Below are 19,370 nucleotides of genomic sequence, written 5' to 3' on the forward strand. Positions count from 1 at the left end.
TTTGATTTACACTTAGTGCTTCTGTCAGCATTGACCCATATTACTTTCCTTGCCTCTGCTCTTTCACCCACTTAGGCAGATGGTATATTGTAACACTGTTCAGAATTTTTAGCAAGTTTTCCCAGCTGTGCACTGTTCATTTATTTTCAAAAGAGCTAGAATCCAACTGAGTATTTGTGCTCTGCTAATCCCAGCTGTGGCAAGAGTTTGACAGAAATGGTCTCTGGCTCCCTGGGTCTGTAATCTATTCAGGGACAGTCTTCCCTGCACCAAGTCCAGGCCAAGTCCCAGAGTTAACGCCAAGCAGAAAGAAATTAAGATTTCATAGTGTTGGCTGTATTTAAAACATTTCAGCTATACCTCAGAGTCTGTAGTTGAGGCAGCATACTTTTCTCTCTGGGTTGTGAAAGTGTTGCTCATGCTCTCTTTTGGGGCTTTTGATTTGCAGATACTAATGCCGGAGATCGTGGGCAGACCAATAACACCGCTTCTGCGTCAGCTTCCAATTCCACCTGAACAGTCCCGAGCAGCCAGCTGCACAGGAAGAACCACCAGTTACTTGAGTGTCACTCAGCAACACTGGTCACGTTTGGAAAGAAAATTAAAAAGAGAAAAAAAACCTGTTCATTTTAGTGTTCAGTTTTTTTATTGTTGTTCTTATTTAACCTTGTAAAATATCTATAAATACAAACCAATTTCATTGTATTCTCACTTTGAGGGAGATCCAGAGGGTGGGAGGGGTTGTGGGAGGGCAAACCGGAACACTAGAACACACAATCTCTCCCACGACAATCTTTTTTTTATCGAAAGTCTGCTGTTGTATACTTTAAAAACAGGACTCCTGCCTCATGCCCCTTCCACAAAAGAAGAAAACTTTGTTCTGTGCTGAAGTTTTTTTGAACTTTGTTTTCTTTTAAAGTCAAGTGTAAGACTTTAGTGTATAGTGCACAGCTTGAAATTGGTTGGGAGCTTAGCAGGTATAATAACACAATGGGGACTTAAATGTCACTTGTAAAATTAATCCATATCCTCGGGTGTTTGAAGATTTGCCTTTGGCATATTGGTGGCAGGTGCGGCAGACAAAAAAAGGAAATGTGTATCATTTGTAACCCAGAAGGTCAATAAAGTTGGAACCTTTAAGGGGAAGATTCTTAATTGATTTGTTAAGGTTTTGTTTTGCCCTTAATCAGTGCCAGTGATAAAGAAACTTATGTAGGAAGCTATCAAAGGAAGAGCATGTGTGCTCTCTGTGTGGATCTTTGCTGACCAAAGGTTCTCTGTAAATCAGTACAGTTTTAAACTAGTGACCTAGGAGAAGACTGAAAAGGGTGTTGAGCTGGCCACTCTGGCTGCAGAGGTCAAAAGCTGATGAACCTGGAGGAAGGGGATGAGCCAGGGGCAGGTCTCACCACTGAAAGTTGAATTTGTCCAGATTTTTTTTTCTCTAAAGTTGTTTCCCTTGGAAAGATACACTTGAGAGACATTATAGTTAAATAATGTGAACTGTAACAGTCTACTGGTTTATTTTTCATATTTTTAACTGCAAATTGAGCTTGTAGAAATTGCCACATTCTGCGCATAGTTCTAATTAAATCCAAATCTAGAATCTGTATTTAATTTCAGCTTTTTTAACCTCATGCTTTCAAATTTTTATTTATTGATGCATGCATGTTGGATGGGCCATTATGATTTTAGATGGTAGGAATATTAAAAACTACACATCAAAATGATATAAATAGTCATTTGTACCTGCTGACTTTATAGGAAAGCTGATTATATAAATGTGTGTATATATGTTATATACATAGATTCAATACTGCCTTTTGTTTTTGTTTTTTGTCCACAGTATCAAAATTGACTGGTTGAAGCATGAGAAGAATGTTTCCCCCACACTCAGTTAAGAGTTTTTGTTTCTGTTTTTTGTGTGATAAGTGAATAATATGAGAATCAGTCTCTGTTTTTGAAGAAAAAGCAATATTCCTTGGAAAGCAAGGAGGATTGAAGGATTATGTTGGCAGTGAGGAAATAGATTTTCACAACTAGTTTGTTTTATACTTTTAAGGTTGACATCTATGTGGGCCTTATATACTCTAAAATGAACCTTAGTCACCTTGGTGCTTATGGGCCATTACTTGACCTATGAATCTTTAAGGCACAATCAGTTGTACTTTACATTTAAAGATCACTTGAGTGATGGCCACCTTTCCCACCTACCTTCCTTCCTTCCGTCCCCACATACCTTCCAAGGTTAGCTCATAACTGCAGGGCTGCAGAGCTGAGCCCTAGACTGTGCGTAACCTCCCTTCACCCTCCTCGTCGCCACCTTAGGTCATGTTAGGGGTCTCGCCCTCCGGGTGATTTGGAAGTGGAGTTTCTTGGCAGCCCTCATACAGGTCCCAGCACCCTGTCCTGCTTCCTAACCAAGGGTGTGTGACTCTCCAAGAGAGCCGTACTGCCTGCTGACGTGAACCAGTACCCAGAGAGGCAACTGTGAGCCATCCTCGCTTTCACTTACTGTTTAGCTAAGCTCTTACACCACAGAAGGGTTTCTCAAACCTCTGGTTATATCAGAGTTCATGAGAAAGGTAACAGTCAAACCAAATCAAACAAATTGAACTTTACATTTCTTAATGAGCTTCTGAGAGCAAATTAAGATTGAAAAGAAGTTTGAAAGTATTTGGCAGCATAATTCCTAAAAGGAATGGCTTTGATCGACAATTTTCAGAAAGGATTATAAAGAAGCTGGACAGCAGGTCTGTGGCAGAGATATGGACCTACTTCAGACCAGACTGCCCAGCTGAACATTTGGATACAGACCCTATTCTGGACTTGGTATACCTGCTAGAGTCCATAAAAATCTGTGCTTGTTTTAGGAAACAATTCCCCCACCCCCCATAAATGGGGTAAGAGAAGAGAGAAAAGTTGATGCTTTTCTCTCATTTTATTGTGTATGTGTGAGGGCTGAGGTGTGTGATTTTTCTTTCTCAAGGATCATGGCAGGATCACAGAACTCTTTTATACAAGTGAGATCCAGGTCTCTGAATATCTTTTTGTAAATAATAATAATAATAATAATGATAATAATAAAAAGCTCCTCACCAAATTCAAGCTTGTACATTATATTTTCTTTCAATGTTTTTTAAATTTTAAGTTTTATTGTTTTGTATGTAAATATGTGGACCCAGGAACTGTTATTAATGAGCAAAAAGTTACTGTTCAGGGCAGTGATTCTGTTTAATAATCAGACAAATTGTAGACGAGCTTTTTAAAGCCATATAGTTTTAACTCTGTACAGTAGGTACCGGCCTGTATTATTGTAACAATAACTCTAGCAATGTATAGTGTATCTATATAGTTTGGAGTGCCTTCGCTTCCATGTGTTTTTTTGTTTTTCATCTTGCAAAATTGAAATTTTGCAAAATTGGTTTCTCTATCCATGTCTCCCTGTCCCACCCTTTTGCCCTTTGAAATAACTCACTCATAACACAGTGTCTTTGCCCCTTCCACAGTTAATTTCGGTGATGCCATGCTCAGGAGTAGGAAGAGGAAACCATGTTCATAACCTCACTTCATTCAAGCCCTGCCTTTGTTTCAGTTCTGAACATCTGTTTCCTCAGTAGCAGTGACCGGTTTCATTTCGAACTTAGTCCATCCAGAGACTTAGTGTAGTGCCAGGGAGCCCTGGAGCTGGAGGATATCAAATAGATTAGATTTTGCTCGTCTTTTTCCCCAAACCCTAACCATGAGAGTTACAAACAGCAGATTCCAGGAGCCTCCCACCCTCTCTCTCTCTTTATCAACTTCCCTCCCAAATGAGAGAAAGAACTAGAGAGAGAGTTGGTTTTTATAAATCAGAGTTTCCTAATTGTATTGGGTTTTGATACACGAGTGGTCTAAAATGCTATTGTGCAGTTACCAGCAGCTGCTGCACAGATTGCCACCTGTGCCATGAAGGACTGTTGTTTTCACAAGGGAACATCCCTCCCTCCTGCCACCTCTACCCCCGTTCAATGAAACGTCATTTTAATTTCTCTTTTAAAAAACCAGTTTAATTCTTACTGTGCCCATCATGAAGGCCTTTTTTGAAAGAAAAAAAAAAATCAAAATTACTCGTTTTGCCTCTAAGTACTCTGTATAAGATGTCTTGAGTAGAAGAAAAAAACTTTACCAAACCAAAGGTTGCTATTTTTGGAATATCATATGTTCATTCCAGCAAGGCAGAAGACTGCACCTTCTTTCCAGTGACATGTTGTGTCATTTTTTTAAGTCCTCTTAATTTTTAGACACATTTTTGATTTGTGTTTTAACAAAGCCTGCCTAACCAGTCATCTTGTCTGCACCAATGCAAAGGTTTCTGAGAGGACTGTTGTATTCTCTATCCCTGTGGATATAAAGACACTGGCATTTCATTTCTCTTTCCCTTTCCTTTTTAAGGGATTTAACTTTGGAATCTTCCAAAGGAAGTTTGGCCAATGCCAGCTCCCCAGGAGTTTGGGGGTTTTTTCTTTGTTTTAAACCAAAATTGTATCTGATTCCTCTTGTTCATGTTAGTGATCATCTAATCACAGAGTCAAACACTTTCTCCCCTATATAGAAAAATAAACTAAGCATGCTTTATAAGAAAATCTGTTTTCTGATAGAAGCCTGAGCCACTGAAAATAAGAGAGACAACTAGAAGCAGAGTAGAGTCTCAGACGAAGGTCTATGTTTGCAAGGCTTTGAAAGTAATCCCTGGGGTTTGGATTATTTTCACAAGGGTTATGACGTTTTATTCAAGTTTGTTGCTCCGTTTTGCACCTCTGCAATAAAAGCAAAATGACAACCAGTACATAAGGGGTTAGCTTGACAAAGTAGACTTCCTTGTGTTAATTTTTAAGTTCTTTTTCTTATTATATCTGTCTACAGGCAGATACAGATAGGTGTATGAAAATGTGCTTGCCTGTAAAATTTGCATTCATAAATGTGTTGCCGATGGATCACTTGGGCCTGTACACATACCAATTAGCGTGACCACTTCCATCTTAAAAACAAATCTAAAAAACAAAATTTATTATATATATATATATATATAAAGGACTGTGGGTTGTATACAAACTATTGCAAACACTTGTGCAAATCTGTCTTGATATAAAGGAAAAGCAAAATCTGTATAACATTACTACTTGAATGCCTCTGTGACTGATTTTTTTTTCATTTTAAATATAAACTTTTTTGTGAAAAGTATGCTCAATGTTTTTTTTTCCCTTTCCCCATTCCCTTGTAAATACATTTCGTTCTATGTGACTTGGTTTGGAAATAGTTAACTGGTACTGTAATTTGCATTAAATAAAAAGTAGGTTAGCCTGGAAATGAAATTAAAATTCACAAGTGTGTGGTCTTTATTTCAGTACCCAACCTTTTCTTTGCCCTATTTTGTCACTGCAATATGTAGTCACATCACCACTTCTTTCCTCCAATTAGAAAAACATGGATCTTTGTTATAAAAGTCAAGATGTGAACACTAGCTCTCGTTCTTTCAAATGATCTTCCACTGTATAGCCCCAAGAGGTGCAGCTTCCATCTTGGAAACCTTTGGATTTGATGTCAAGGAAGCTTTGCAGACACTGCTTTGAAAAGAATGAAAACATCCCTGAAAGGGACAAATTTTTAAAATGTGTATAAGCTGCTGTCTTTGATTACTGTGTTCATGGTTTGGTGTAGCTGTATTTTCTTTTAACCTCATCCCATTAGTAATGGTCTTTGGGAGTATCTGTGAATTATATGAACACCACAAACAGTGGGGCTGTACCTCCAGGTAACCAACATATGTTGTGTTTGAGTCTGCTCATTTCCAATACTGGATGATGTATGTAAACATGTTATGTCTCTTAGTGCAAAAAGAAACATCATTTTTTTAGGGCTGGCTCACTCTGTCAGACCTAATCTAAAGGCTAGATATCAAGTCATGTGACTGCTGCTTCAATAAAAACAAATTTATATTGGATAAAGTGTCCTCCATTTATTTACTTACTTTTGGTGATGGGTTTGGCTAACATTTGTAAAATAGATCTGTCTACCAGTTGTGGGGCTTGTGGGGGAAGGGTGGGAATCAGCACAAATGTGCAAGATGCCATTTTGGGATGGACCTCCTGATGACACTGAGGTGCATTTGTTTGGAATTTATTACTATCTTATTTCCTGTCCTGTTTGAACTGGGATTAAGCAAAATATCTTTTTAATTTAAAAAATCCATGGAGTTCCCATCGTGGCTCAGTGGTTAACGAATCCAACTAGGAACCATGAGGTTGAGGGTTCGGTCCCTGGCCTCGCTCAGTGGGTTAAGGATCTGGTGTTGCCGTGAGCTGTGGTGTAGGTTGCAGATTCGGCTCAGATCCCGCATTGCTGTGGCTCTGGCATAGGCCAGTGGCTACAGCTCCGATTAGACCCCTAGCATGGGAACCTCCATGTGCTGTAGGAGTGGCCCTAGAAATGGCAAAAAGACAAAAAAATTAAAAATCCCGAAAGACTGAATTTTTAACTTCTGAAGTCTTTCAAAAAGCAGTGGCCAACTTGTCTTTTTTGCAATCATATTTCAGGAGAGCAATGATGCTGGGTGACAGTTTAGAAGGTGTTCTAGAAGGGAATGAGGAAAAGGAGGAGTTATTGTTGTGGCTCAGCAGCTTAAGAACTCAACAGTGTACATGAGGATGCGGGTTCGATCCCTGGCCTTGCTCAGTGGGTTAAGGATCTGGAGTTGCAGCACGCTGTGGCATAGATCACAGATGTGGCTCAGATCTGGTTTTGTGGCTGTGGCATAGTCAGCAGCTGCAGCTCCAATTCAATCCCTAGCCCCTGGAAACTTTCATGTGTCGCCATTAAAAAAAAGGGGAGGGGTGGAGCAATCAGGTTGCATATCCCCTTGGTAGAGAAGTCTCTGAAAGGAAGTGAACAAAACCACTGGTGGTCAGCCCTCTCTCAGGTGCAGGAATATTTCACCCACCCACTAGCACCTTCAGGTTTAGGAGAGCTGTGCTTATGCTGAGGGGACAAAACAAACTGAAGCTGTTGTAGATAATGGCATGATGAGGCAAACAAGATGTCAGAAGCTGGGAAGGGATGGTCCATTAAATGCATGTTCCTCTTTTTTTCTCCAGAAAGGAGAAGCCACCTTGAGCCTTGCCCTAAAACTTGTTGATGTCAAGGCTTTAACTGGATCCTTAAAGTCTAGGCCAGGTAAAGACTGGTGGTAGAGTGGCTCCAATGGGGGATCCAGAAGGTAAGCACGGCTTTTCTCCTGAGCTTTGGAGTCTGACACCATCTTCACCTGACTGAGGCAAGACATAGAAAAATACTGGGGGCCACAGGGATGCCTGGAAACTGATGCCTAGTTCCACTACTCAAAAGCACAGGGAAGGGAGTGACAGGGAAATTCAAATGTTTGAGAGTAAGAAAGTTGAATCTGGCCCCTAACCTATAAACAAGATCCACATAGTTGCTGAAAGGAAGTGTCCTTTACAAGCTCTTTGGTGCACTTAACCTTGAATCTTTTTTTCCTTTTATGGTCACATCCATGGCATATGGAAATCCCCAGGGCAGGGACTGAATCTGAGCCGCAGTTGCAAACTACAGCATCTACAGCAACACTGGATCCTTTAAGCCATTGCACTGGGCCATACCACTGCAGAGTCTTAACCCACTGCACCACAGTGGGAACTCCTTAACCTTGAATCTTAACAGCACCTGGACTGTAAACCATATGTACATATCAATTAAATGTTTGGGAAATGCACAGGTATTTTTTCCCTTTTTTTAATTAATTAATTTATTTATTTATTTATTTTACAGCCACATCTGCAGCATATGGAAGTTTCTGGGCCAGGGGTCAAATCAGAACTGCATCTGAGGCCTATGCCACATCCACAGCAACACCAGATGCAAGCCACATCTGCAACCTATGCTGCAACTCACGGCAGCACCAAAGCCTTAACGCACTGAGTGAGGCCAGGGATCAAATCCCCATCCTCACGGAGACAATGCCATGTCCTTAACCCACTTATCGGCAGTGGAAATTCCTATCCAGGTATTTTTAAAATCAATACTGGGAGATGGGAGTTTAAATCTCATTTTAAGCTCACCTTGCCCTCACCTTACTGTAGTGTACATTAAACAACTATTTCTGGCTCTTGAATGAATAGCTCACCTAAAATTACCTCAGGGGAAAAGAAGAGATATGTATGCTTCATGAATACAATTGAATGAAATTTATATTTCCAAATGAGTATAACTAGACATAATTCCTGGGGGCAAAATCTGCATTCATCGTTTTTGGGAAAAGCTGCTCTTTTCTCAATTTCTTTTCTAAAAAATGAGTACTTTCTATGTCCCTTTGATGCAGAAGAGGCTGGTAAATCTGGAGGGATGGCAGAGAATATGTTCTCACTTTGATTTACAATGTCAATGATTTACTTTCTCCAAGTTTAGCCTCCTTGCTATGTGAATATCTGCCTCTTTTTTTTCTTCTCTTTTTTCTTTTTCAGCCACCCTGCAGCATATGGGTTCCTGGTCCAGAAATCAGATCATAGCCTCAGTTGCAACCTAGGCCCAGCTGCAGCAATGCCAGATCCTTTAACTCACTGTGCCGGGCCAGGGATTGAACCAGTATCCTGGCCCTACAAAGATGCTGCTGATCCTGCTTCTGTGCTATGCCACAGAAGGAACTCCCTTTTCCTTCAAATTCAATTAACTTGCAGCTTCATTTGCATCAAAATATCAGACATTTAAAATTAATTACTGAAGTTCCCATTGTGGCTCAGCAGTAATGAACCCAACTAGTATCCATGAGGATGTGGATTTGATCCCTGGCCCAGCTCAGTGGGTTAAGGATCTGGCATTGTCATGGGCTGTGGTGTAGGTCACAGATTTGGCTCCGATCCTGTGTTGCTGCGTCTGTGGCATAGGCCAGCAGCTGTAGCTCTGATTCGACCCCTAGCCTGGGGACTTCCATATGCTGCGAGTGTGGCCATAAAAGAAAAAAAATAAATTATTATATTTTAAATCATATATATATATAATTTTTTTTACCTTTTTTTTCTTCTTATGGCCACACCCATGGCATATGGATATTCCCAGGCTAGGGGTCGAATCAGAGCTACAGCTGCCAGCCTGCACCACAGCCACAGCAACAAGAGATCTGAGCCACAACTGCAACCTACACCACAGGTCATGGCAACGCCAGATCCTTAACCCACTGAGCGAGGCCAGGTATCAAACCCGCATCCTCATGGATCCTAGCTGGGTTCATTAACCCCTAAGCCATGAAGGGAACTCTGTATATGTTAATTTTTTATATGTAATAATCATCTTATGGGCAAACCAAGTTAAATAATGCATTTATTAGAAGAACTGTTGGTTCACACATCAACAGTCTTCAGATATGTAGAGGGCAAAAGTAAAACAAGTATTAAAAATTAGAAATATATATGTATATATGATATTTCTATTTACCCACCCCACATTTCTTTTTTCCCCAGAAAGGAAGGTAAAAAAAATTTTTTTTTAAATCTCTAGCCAAAAGTTAACTAAGTCTTCTTGTCTTGATTCGATGTTAACCACTGAAACGTATTTGCTAGGTCTAGTTCTTATGGGATGCCCAGGTAAAGTTAGTTAAAATGTAATTTGTGAAAAATGCAAAAACATTTTTACTCAAAATAGCAACAAACAAAACAGATGCTTTCATACTCTTTAGCTTTGAAAATAGATGTGTAAACAGGAACATGTTTATTAACTGTGGACTGTGTAGTCCCAGTATTCCAGCCTCGTGAGCAACCCAGCCCCAGTTCAGTTGTGGAGCAGACCTGCACCAAGGAACACACATGCACACAGCAGCTAGTACCCTTCCTCCCACGAGCCATGTTCTAGGGATCCCTCACTTGTGTCCCGGTGCATGCAGAAGCCTAGCACAGTTCAGCATCCACGCAAATCAATTTCTTGGGCTCCTTATGTCATACATCACTTTTCCTTTTGATCAAATTATTCGTGTTTCTGCTTTGTTTTCTTTACTGAACTACAGACCTTGCAGGTCAGGATCCATGTCTGAGTCAGCGTTTATTACGCACAGCAGGTTGCATATGGTTGGTGCTTAATGATGTGTTTTAATGGATGCAGAGACAGAATGAAATGCCCAGAAGGTAGGAAGGACAGACATGGAGAAAGGTAATGACAAGCTTTTGACATTTGGTGTGGGCCTTCTGGCCTCTCTCTAGAAGGCTATCTTAGACATTAATGCACCTGCTGGTGGAAAAAGGCCCGGAGTTCATGGAGCAGCTCAGGGCAGGAGGCTGTGGCTGGGAATGGGGAGCAAGTGGGAGACAGGGGTACTAGGCATAGCAGTGAAAATACCCAAGAAGCTAATGAACTTGGATGTGAGCACAGACCCTCAAATGGCCCAGCCCCAGGTGCCCTTTCCCCTCTTCCACCAGGACACTAAATCTCCAGACCCAGGGCTTTTTCTAAGGGGAAGGTGGCCTTGCCGCTCCTGGAACTGACCTATGGGCCAGTATACTCTCCACGTAGTGGTCTAGGGCTTGGCTTTCCACATACTGAACTGGGGGCTGAGGGGACCTATGGCCCCTTCCTGAGTAATGCTAGCCAGCCATCATCATGGCTGAGTTTCCTGGGGAGGCAGGACCTTTGGGCATTGTCAGTTGCTTCCATCTGTTTAGATCCAGGAGTGGCGACTCCGAGGGCCCTGGTTCAGCTTTCTGTGATGCTGAATAACTCCTGCATGAGTGGGGTGGCGAAGGGGTGTATGTCCTGGATTCGCAGCAGCCGCTGGGTGTGTTGGGCGTTGATGCTGCGGAGCTCAGTGAGCATAGCCATGATCTTCAGGAACAGGAATCTGCAGTCCAGCCAGAGGAAAGGTTGGGGGTGCAGCCCACCCTGCCCCACCCACCAGTGGGGGCCCCTCTGTAACTGCACAAGTTTGAGGGGACTCATCTCAAGACCTCTCAGGTCAACCCAAGAGATAAGGCTCAGCTGAATTCCTTAAGCTTCTCTCTCAGCCTGAGGACAACAGGTGCAGAATAGCTGGGGGCCCTTGAGAAGTGGATCCATTCTTCCCACTCGCACCTCTTCCTCTGGGTGAGGGAAAATTAAGGTGTTGCAGGCACCAGGGGAATAGGTCAATTTGATGAAGGGACATCACTGGCTAATGAAAAGGGGTCAGGACTGGGTGGAATAGTTGTGGAGGCAGGGACTGCAGGCAGCAATTCCTTCCTGGATCTACCCTGGGATCTAGTGTCTGAGACACACTTCATCCCCATGATGTCTCCTGGCTCAATAAGGAAGAGGACCGAGTAAAGCAAGACATGCCTGCCTCCAGCATCCCAGGATACTGAACACAAAAGCAAGCTGCAGAAAACCAAGTAAGGACTTGAGGTTTTACATTCTCAGTGGCATGGCCAGCACTGACCTTCCCCATCACAGCACAGGCCTGTGGGCACCAGGTCACAGGGACTGCTGAGGCCCAGTGAAGGGGTGGGAGCCCCTGTCTGCCTGAGCCCTGAGCTGCCGTCCTCCTCTGGGTTGTGACCAGAACCAACAAGGAGTTTTCTACCAGGTTAGCTGGTGTTGGTCCAGGAGGTAGCTAGGTACTCAGTGCTCAAGGGTCTGGGCTGTGGACTTGGTCTGTCAGGATTCATCTCCAGACCCCACCTGCCTGGCTGTGGGACCTGAATCAGTCACCCTGAGCCTAGAGTCCCTTGCAGGATGATGGGGGCACCCATGGCATGGGGCTATTTTCAAGGTTAAAGGTGATAATGCATGTAAACTGCTTGGCACCGGAGCTGACACTTCTCAATAAACAGGAGCTGTTCTAAGTTTACTGTGCAGAGAGGGCCTCAGTGGAGGTCACAGAGCAGGGCCCAAAGCCCTGGTAATCAGAGACTGCCCAAGGAGTGGCTCTGGTCTGCTCCCCTAGAAAGGCTCAGAACAGGCGGGGGCCTGGGTACAGCCCCCCCTCACACCCTCCCTGCTTGCTGCTCACCGGTGGGCAGGCTGGGGCCGGTTGCACTCGATGTAGGCCTTCAGGGTAATGGCAAACCTCTCCTGCAGCTGGTCCACCACTTGGCGTTGCACCACACCCGGGCGGTCTGGTGTGAAGGGGAAGGTGATACAGTGCCATGAAGGCCACGACAAGGTGGGTCTGTCCCAGAGCAGGCAGACTGCCAGCCGACCACCTTCCAGAGCCAGGGATTCCCAGACAAGGAAGTGAGGGTGGCACTAAGAGGGCTTGGCATCAGCCCTCCAACCCTAGGAGAAAACAGCCAGAGTCCCCATCCTGGCTGTGCGGTGAGTGGAGGGCAGGGCCATCATTTGGGACCTTCCCTGGGAGGGCAGAGGAAGGGGCTGTTGCCTCCCATGGCTGAAGCTGATGGGTTGCAAGCAGACCTGATGGGGTGGGGGTGGGCACAGGAAGCCAGGTTGGACAGGTGGGACTCTCACCTGGAGAGAAAAGGGAGATGGCCTGCATCAGCACATACTCCTCCTTATGCAGCTGCAGCTTCTTCAGCATGTAGTGGAATTTCAGCATGGGCTGCAGGAGAAGCTGCTGGAAGCCACCTGTGGGTGGGCATAGGCTGGAAGGGTAAACTCCTCAGGAAGCTGACCCAACACCCAGACTTGTCTCACCAGGGTCTCTTTTCCCATCGCCCAGTCTTCTGCCCTGCAATCCCAGGACGTGCACATCCTGACCTGGCTCCTTTCCTCCCGCCATGGCTGTTCCCCTCCCTCTGCCAGGGCACCTGAGGGGTCTTCCAAGCTGTAGGACAGCCGACCACACTCCCAGGTCCCCGTCTCTGCGTTGAACACCGTGTTGAATCTCAGCTGGCACAGCTCAAAGGTGGCCCCCTTCAGCAGAGAGATCTGGTCCTCAATGGGCAAGTCCCTGGCAAAGATGAGGAGGGGATGCCAGCTTCCTGGGAAGCCGCCACAGGCCTGCACCCACTCCCATAATCCAGAAAACAGTCGGAGGTGGCAAAGAGAAGAGGCAGGATGGGCCCCTACCCCTGAGATCACTGCAGTTGCTTTCAAATTGCCTCCAATCTCTCCCCCTCACAATCCAGCAGGCAGATTCCTCCTCTCTGCCACCTTCTTCTGGCCTCCTGCTGCCTTCACGGCCTCTCCACTGCTGAGGTTGCCATGGTCCCATCTTACAGCCTGGTCCCATCTCCTCCAGCTCCCTGCATGACCCCCAGCCCATGCCTTGGCTCCTGGTCCTTGGCCTCATACTTTCCACCTCAATTTCCCCACTTAGAATGATTACCCCTTTAGCTTTGCTTAGTGATTCTGCTAGTCCTTTGGGCCAAGCTGTCCTCATGCCTCCTAAAGGGCTTTCCAGAGTGCAGGCTTTCTGCAGGGGCCAATTCTTCGGCGTGAGTTCCACGCTATTTGCTTCTTGCTGCCTATTCTGGATTTCTACTTCTACCGTTTCTCTCCAGATGTCAGGATACCCTGAGCCCCACCCCCAGCACTGAGCACAGGCCCAGCCACAGCCGCTGCCTCTGGTATTCACAGTTAGATTGACACCCCTTCCCAGCTGAGAGAGGCCCCCACTCCTTGTGGACAAAGGCATTCCGACTAAAAGCCCAGAGGGAGGTCTTTCATGCTGGCTCTTGAGGAGGACTTCTGCCTGGCTTTGGTCTCCTCGGGAGTTTAGTCCCTTCTTTTAGATCCGCAACGTTGATCTAATGCTGTGAAACTGATCTTTTCTTCCTGTGTCCCCCTACCCCAGCACCCAGCTCAGGACCTGGCAGAAGCTGGCTCTGAAGGCTGTACTCTGCTTCCAAAGCTGGCCACTCTGATTAACTGCAACCCTGTGCACGTGCCTTAACCTCAGTGAACCTCAGTTTTCTATCTGTGGAATGAAGATAGGAGGAACTCCTGCTTCCTGGGGTGACTGCTCAGAACTGTGGTCTCGAGGAACAGCAAGGGACCTCCTACTCTGGTGGTAAATCCTGGGTCATTGAATGCCCATGGGGATCTGCCAGGTCCAAGTGTGTAAGGGGACCTCTCTCCTGCTCCCTTGACCTAATCTGCCACAACATGACCCTCACTCCAGCCTGTGGCCACCCTTACCCCCAATAAATAAGTCCTGTGTGTCACCCACAGGACCAGAGGGGAACCTGTGGGCTCCTGGAAGAGAACCTGCCCTCTGCCTGCAGATAAAATCAGGGCTCCTCGTGTGTGACGCAGATCCACCTGTCCAGGCCCGGCAAGGCCAGTGCCGACCCCAGATAAGTCGTGCCTGGTGTGCCTCCAGCCCTGATGGGCTCCATGTAATGGGCTGGTGGTTGCCACCACATCAGTAGGTTCCAGGGATTCTCACTCACCCCGGTTACTCGTTGGTTGTTGCCTCCACGCCTAACTATGGGGAGTCCCAGCCCTTTGTCTCTCGGGACCACCCATCTTCCTTCTCAGCCTTCTCTAGGCAGCAGACTGCCAGTGACCCAGCACCTGTTCCACAGGCCCTCTCCCTCTTCTCCCTCTGGACTTCCTTCCCTTTCCTGCCAACTCCTCGTTTGCTCTGGAATTCTCAACTTGTGATTCCTGCCCCTTTGTGGGGAAATAGGAGAATTACTATCTGAATGTCCACCATGTATGTGCTGAAGGCTCTTCAAAATGTTTTCTTATTTCACACAACAGCTGTGCAAAGTAGGCATTACTAGTCCCTGCCTAGCAGACAAGGAGGCTGAGATGCATATTAAATGGGAGGCTGCAGTCACAAAGCTAATGAACCATACTCATAATGGTCCAGGGAGGGCTGCATTCCCCAACAGGACCAGGTGCCCTGGAGATAGAGGTAAAGGAGGGTCTTTCGGCACCAACATTCCCCAAATTCAGAGAAATCTACCCCAGGCCTTTGAATCTGCTGGCCATTTCCTGCTCCTTTCCATACCATCCACTCAGCCACTGTGTCCTACCTGAAGTAGGAGATGACTTTGGCAAAGTTGATAATGCCTTTGAACATGTAGGTTGACATGTCAGCTATGTGGGGCAGCAGGGAAAAGATCTCTTTCCCACTGTTGTCTGCTGGGGGTTTGTAGTTCCAGACGCTACCATCTTCCCCCCTTAGCTGCAGAGAGAGTTTCACTGAGCACAGATCTTCCCTGAGCTTGCTCCACTTGGCAGCTTCTTCCCTTGACGACGGAGTCTGCAGACACTCTGGAATCTCGAGGCTACTGCTAAGCACCTCTGGTAACTGGGACAGGAGCCAAAAGTGGAAGAGAAGAGAGGAAAAACAATATATTCTCCCAAACAGGTTACCACAAAGGCTTCCAGACACACCCACACAGCCACACCTGCATCCTGAAAGGATGCACAATGGCAGGTGCGTGTACACACACACACACACACACACACACACACACACACACACACACACACAACATGTTTCTTTTCTCTGGCCTTCTCCTATCAGGTGGATCTATGAATCTATGAATTCATGGTCCTTCATCCCTGCCTAGACAGAGATGGGTCTGCTCCCTGCCCCAGTGGAAGTGAGGGGGGTCTCCTCCCAAGGGTGTATCTCGAGCATCTCTGACCTTGTGTCAAGAGACTCAGAGGAAAAGGTCTGAGGGTAAAGTCTGGAAAGAAGAGACTTTGGGAGCTATTGGCTACCAGTTCTCTGAGCTGGACAGATCACTAAGCTACCTGTGAGCACAGGTGGAGAAGACATGGCTCAGGGCCTTGAGATTGGACATGGCTACCCTTGCTGAGTAATGGTGCTGAGCTCACTAGCATTTCTTGGATCAGGAAAACAAGTTCACAAATGTTGTGCCCCGAACAGGTCCTGACTCTGTCCTCATAAAGCCATGAATGCCAGCCACCCTAGGGCAACTCAGCTTTCCAAAACTACATCTATGGCTCAGACTGAATTTCTGCCTGATGCAGAAGGAGAGAGCCAAGAGTCTCAGACTGAGTGTCCGTCAAAATCACCTGAGGGGTCTTGTCGCAGCACAGACTGCTGAGCCCCACCCTCAGTTTCTGATTCAGGAGGTCAAGGGTGGTCTGAGAATTTGCATTTCTAACAGGTTCATAGGTGATGCTTCTGTGCTGGTCCAGAGGCCAGTCTTTGAGAACCCCTGGGAATGAGATTGGGGTTTTGAGGAGCTAGCACAGGAGCTAAGCCAGCTCTAAAACCTCATACCCGAAAATTCTTGAAATGTGTGAAGGTGGTGTCAAAGGTTTTCATCTGAGCGTTCATCAGCTCACTGATCATTGTCCGCTGCTCTTCAGTGAGACCCTTGGCTCCTGGGGGCTGAGCCCCGATCTGTTCTCGTTTCTTCCTCCTGATCAAGGCCCGCCTCTGCTCCACAGCTGCATCTGACATGATCACTGCAGGGAAAGCCAGAAGCAGGCTCAGGAATCCTTGGCAGCACAGGCAGCAGAAGTTAACAGGGATGTGCTAGTGACAAGAAACCCGTCCTTCTCCAGACTCTGGAGGACTCTGGGCTCCTCTGGAAAAACACTTGGGTAAAGACAGGTGTGCTACCACTGACAGTGGGGTTTGCAACAACTTTTTGGAGCAGTGAGACTTGCCCCAGCTTCAGAATCTAAAGGCACTGGGCTTGAGTGACAGCTTTGCTGCTTTCTCCTGGTGACCTTGAGAAGCTTCTTGCCCTCTCTGGCCTTCAGTTTCCTTCTTGATAATCCGAGTGACAGTGCTGACTTTACACTGCTGTTACGGTGAGACCCTGGACAGAAAGTACCTAATACAGCTCCTAGTACATAGTAATTGCTTGATAAATGTACCTGGTTATTCTTTTCTGGTGGATCAGATACCAACAAGACTCCTTGGAGGGCCCCCAAATCTCCAGGTCTCCAAGACCTCAGAGAGCTGGGGCTCCTACTTAGCAAGAAATATCAGCCCAGCCACTTCCTACCTAGCCTGGAGCCTTAGAGTCTCCTAAGGATTTCTGGAGCCCACTTGTGAGCGCAGAGCAAAACTGTGGAGGTCCTTGTGGGGAGGGGACAGCAGGGACAGCTGGAAAGGCTCTCTGCCCAACCTCCCAGGGAACCTGGGCCCGGAAAGGCTGCCCCAGGCCTAGGGTCCCTTGTGACTGATGGAGATAAACAGGCTCTGGAAGCTTACAGGCTTTTCCCCATGTGCTTTCATCTCCAAGTGCTGCCCCCAGCCCCGCCACCCCCGGGAGCACAATTATACCAAAGCTAGACAGGGGCAATGAGACTCTCTCTGTCACTGGCCACACACAGTTCCTCTGGAGGATGCCGGCTCTGGGCAGCAGGTAGAAGGTGGGCTGACATCATACATACCATGGGTCTCCAGTTTCCTGCCCCCAATTCACCTCCCCTAGTTTGACTAAAACAACTATGAAAGAACAAAATGAATGTCGCAAGGGTAACTGAAGGAAGGGAGAGACACGACCCTGGCCAGAGAGAACGAGGCCTCCCAGGGGAGAGAAGGAAGGTGGTCCACCCCTCCAGCAGCTCAAAGACAGCGCGGTGCAGACAACGCCTGAACCGCAAGCTGACGCCTGCTCCTGTGCGCACGCGCACGTGGATGCAGCGGGGCTGCACATGCGCACACGCACCCCCCCACGCACCCCCCCCCCCCGCCCACCCAGTATTGCGGCTCTGGAGCCCACGCCTGTCCATGTCGTATGCTGCTCACTTTCCTTCCTCATGCCGCTTTCCAGACACTTGCGGAGGCGGCAGGCCTGGCACTGCCGCCGAGTCTTCCGGGTGATCTCGCAGGCGCCCTTCCGGAAGAGGCACCGGGGCCGGGCATTGCGTTTGATGGCCCTCCTGCCAGAGGACAAAGAGCAAAAGGTAGGCCGCGTGGGGCACCCTAGTTCCCTGTTCCCTCTACACATGGATGCTAGTCACATCCTCTGTGTGCCCTGCCCTTGCCTCTGAGTTGGGTCAGGGTCACCCAAAAGGTACAGGCAGGGGCTCTTGAGACTTCTGTTGGTGCTGGGCTTTCCCAGAGGCCCAGGTGCCTGCTGGAGGCAAGGGGAGGGGGTGGGGGAAGGAGACATTCACCCCTGGGAAGTGGACCCTGCTTCCAATAGGGCTTGCACTTTTCGGGGATGCTTCAGCTCCAGGCCCAGCCCAGCTCCTCTCCGCATCCTGTCCCCTTCCCCTCACCCCCAGGCACTCTCAGGAGGACCTGGGCCATGTTTCCATGGAGGTGGATTTCCCCCTCTTGGAGGAGGGAGCCAGGGGAAACCTGGCCCCTGGAGTATAACAAACATAAGAATCCCTTTGCCTTCCCCATCCGCAATCTAGACTGGGGGCCAAGGTGGACTACGGGAAGCTTTTTAGCTCACTAGACAAAGGCTTCCCCATTGGAAAAGTGGATTTTCAAGGTTGATACAGGGGAAGGTGGGTTTTCAAGGTTGTGCCAGGAGGGGCAGATGCCTTTTAGAGACTCCAGCACACCCACCCTCCCTTGCAGCCCAGGTGTCTAGAACTTCTGCAACAGACCCAGTCAGTGCAGCCCTAACTTTATCCTTCTGCCCTCCATTTTCACAGCTGAATAGAAACAAATTCTTCTCTGGCTCTGGCCTCAGACTCTGGGCCAGCAGTGTGGAAAATGAAGAACAAGAGAGGTATGGCTGCCGAGTAAACCCTGGGGGCTGAACCAGGAGGCCTGAGGTCTTAAACCTAAGGCTAGCAACCAGCCCAGGGGTTATCTTTCACAAATGTCACCCCCTCCCCTGCAGGCCTGGGTAGGAGATACCTTACCTTGTAAGAGCCCACCCAGAAAAGCATAGAGGGGAGGGACCCCATATTTATCAGCATTTGCTGTGGATCAGATGCAGGGCTACAGATTATGCAAAGCTTTGAAAATTTAATTCTTAGAACCCTGTAAAATTCATCATGTCATCTGCCTAGCAGAAATGAGTCCTTGAGAAGACAGATCGCTCCCTGTCCTCTACATAAATGATAAGCTGAAGTCTGAATCCAGGTCTGCCTAATGCCAGGATCCAAGCTCTGACTACTACAGAATGCTGCCTCCCTTGGGGTTGGCCCAGGACTGCACCGGAGTGGTCCCCACACCTCAGGGCAGTCAGCATGGATGCTGTTGGCAGCATCCAGGTCTGGCTCAGAAGTCCATGTGGCCACATTGGCATATGCCCAGCTCACTGATCTATCAGCGTGCTAGTAGCCACTTTGGGAGTAGGCTGGGGCCCAGTTCTAGCTGACATGAGGTGAGGGGAAAGATTTCCTTGCTCTTAGAGAGGTGAGGAGAGGGGCCTCTCTGTTCCTTCACTGAGCCTTGTCATTCTTGCCTGAGCCCCTGGCACTTTGCTGCCCCAGGGGAGCAGGCAAGGTCAGCGTACTCTGATGGCAGAAGAGAAAAAGGACTG

The 19,370-nt window shown here is 47.1% G+C and overlaps 2 protein-coding genes across 13 annotated transcripts in view; one reads left to right on the top strand and one right to left on the bottom strand.

Annotated features, from left to right (window-relative positions):
- GSK3B (glycogen synthase kinase 3 beta) overlaps nucleotides 1–5,983 on the top strand; it is a 234,089-nt gene extending 228,106 nt beyond the window's left edge. For 4 of the 5 annotated variants that reach the window (XM_021068185.1, XM_021068182.1, XM_021068187.1 and 1 more), the window contains one exon: nucleotides 449–5,983. Coding sequence is in view for 3 of the 5 variants with exons in the window: in XM_021068182.1 (XP_020923841.1) it covers nucleotides 449–516 (68 nt within the window). In the remaining 2 variants the exon portion in view is untranslated. 5 annotated transcript variants of the gene reach the window in all.
- Nucleotides 9,357–19,370, bottom strand: part of NR1I2 (nuclear receptor subfamily 1 group I member 2) — a 32,559-nt gene continuing 22,545 nt past the window's right edge. For 2 of the 8 annotated variants that reach the window (XM_013982405.2, XM_013982404.2), the window contains exons 3-9: nucleotides 17,618–17,802; nucleotides 16,184–16,371; nucleotides 14,958–15,235; nucleotides 12,780–12,922; nucleotides 12,481–12,597; nucleotides 12,023–12,128; nucleotides 9,357–10,876 (exon numbers count right to left, since the gene is read on the bottom strand). In XM_013982405.2, coding sequence (XP_013837859.1) covers nucleotides 10,732–10,876; nucleotides 12,023–12,128; nucleotides 12,481–12,597; nucleotides 12,780–12,922; nucleotides 14,958–15,235; nucleotides 16,184–16,371; nucleotides 17,618–17,802 — 1,162 coding nt within the window. In that variant the 3' untranslated portion in view covers nucleotides 9,357–10,731. 8 annotated transcript variants of the gene reach the window in all.

The sequence above is a fragment of the Sus scrofa genome, chromosome 13, assembly GCF_000003025.6.
Source record: "Sus scrofa isolate TJ Tabasco breed Duroc chromosome 13, Sscrofa11.1, whole genome shotgun sequence".
In the NCBI taxonomy this organism is placed as follows: Eukaryota; Metazoa; Chordata; class Mammalia; order Artiodactyla; family Suidae; genus Sus; species Sus scrofa.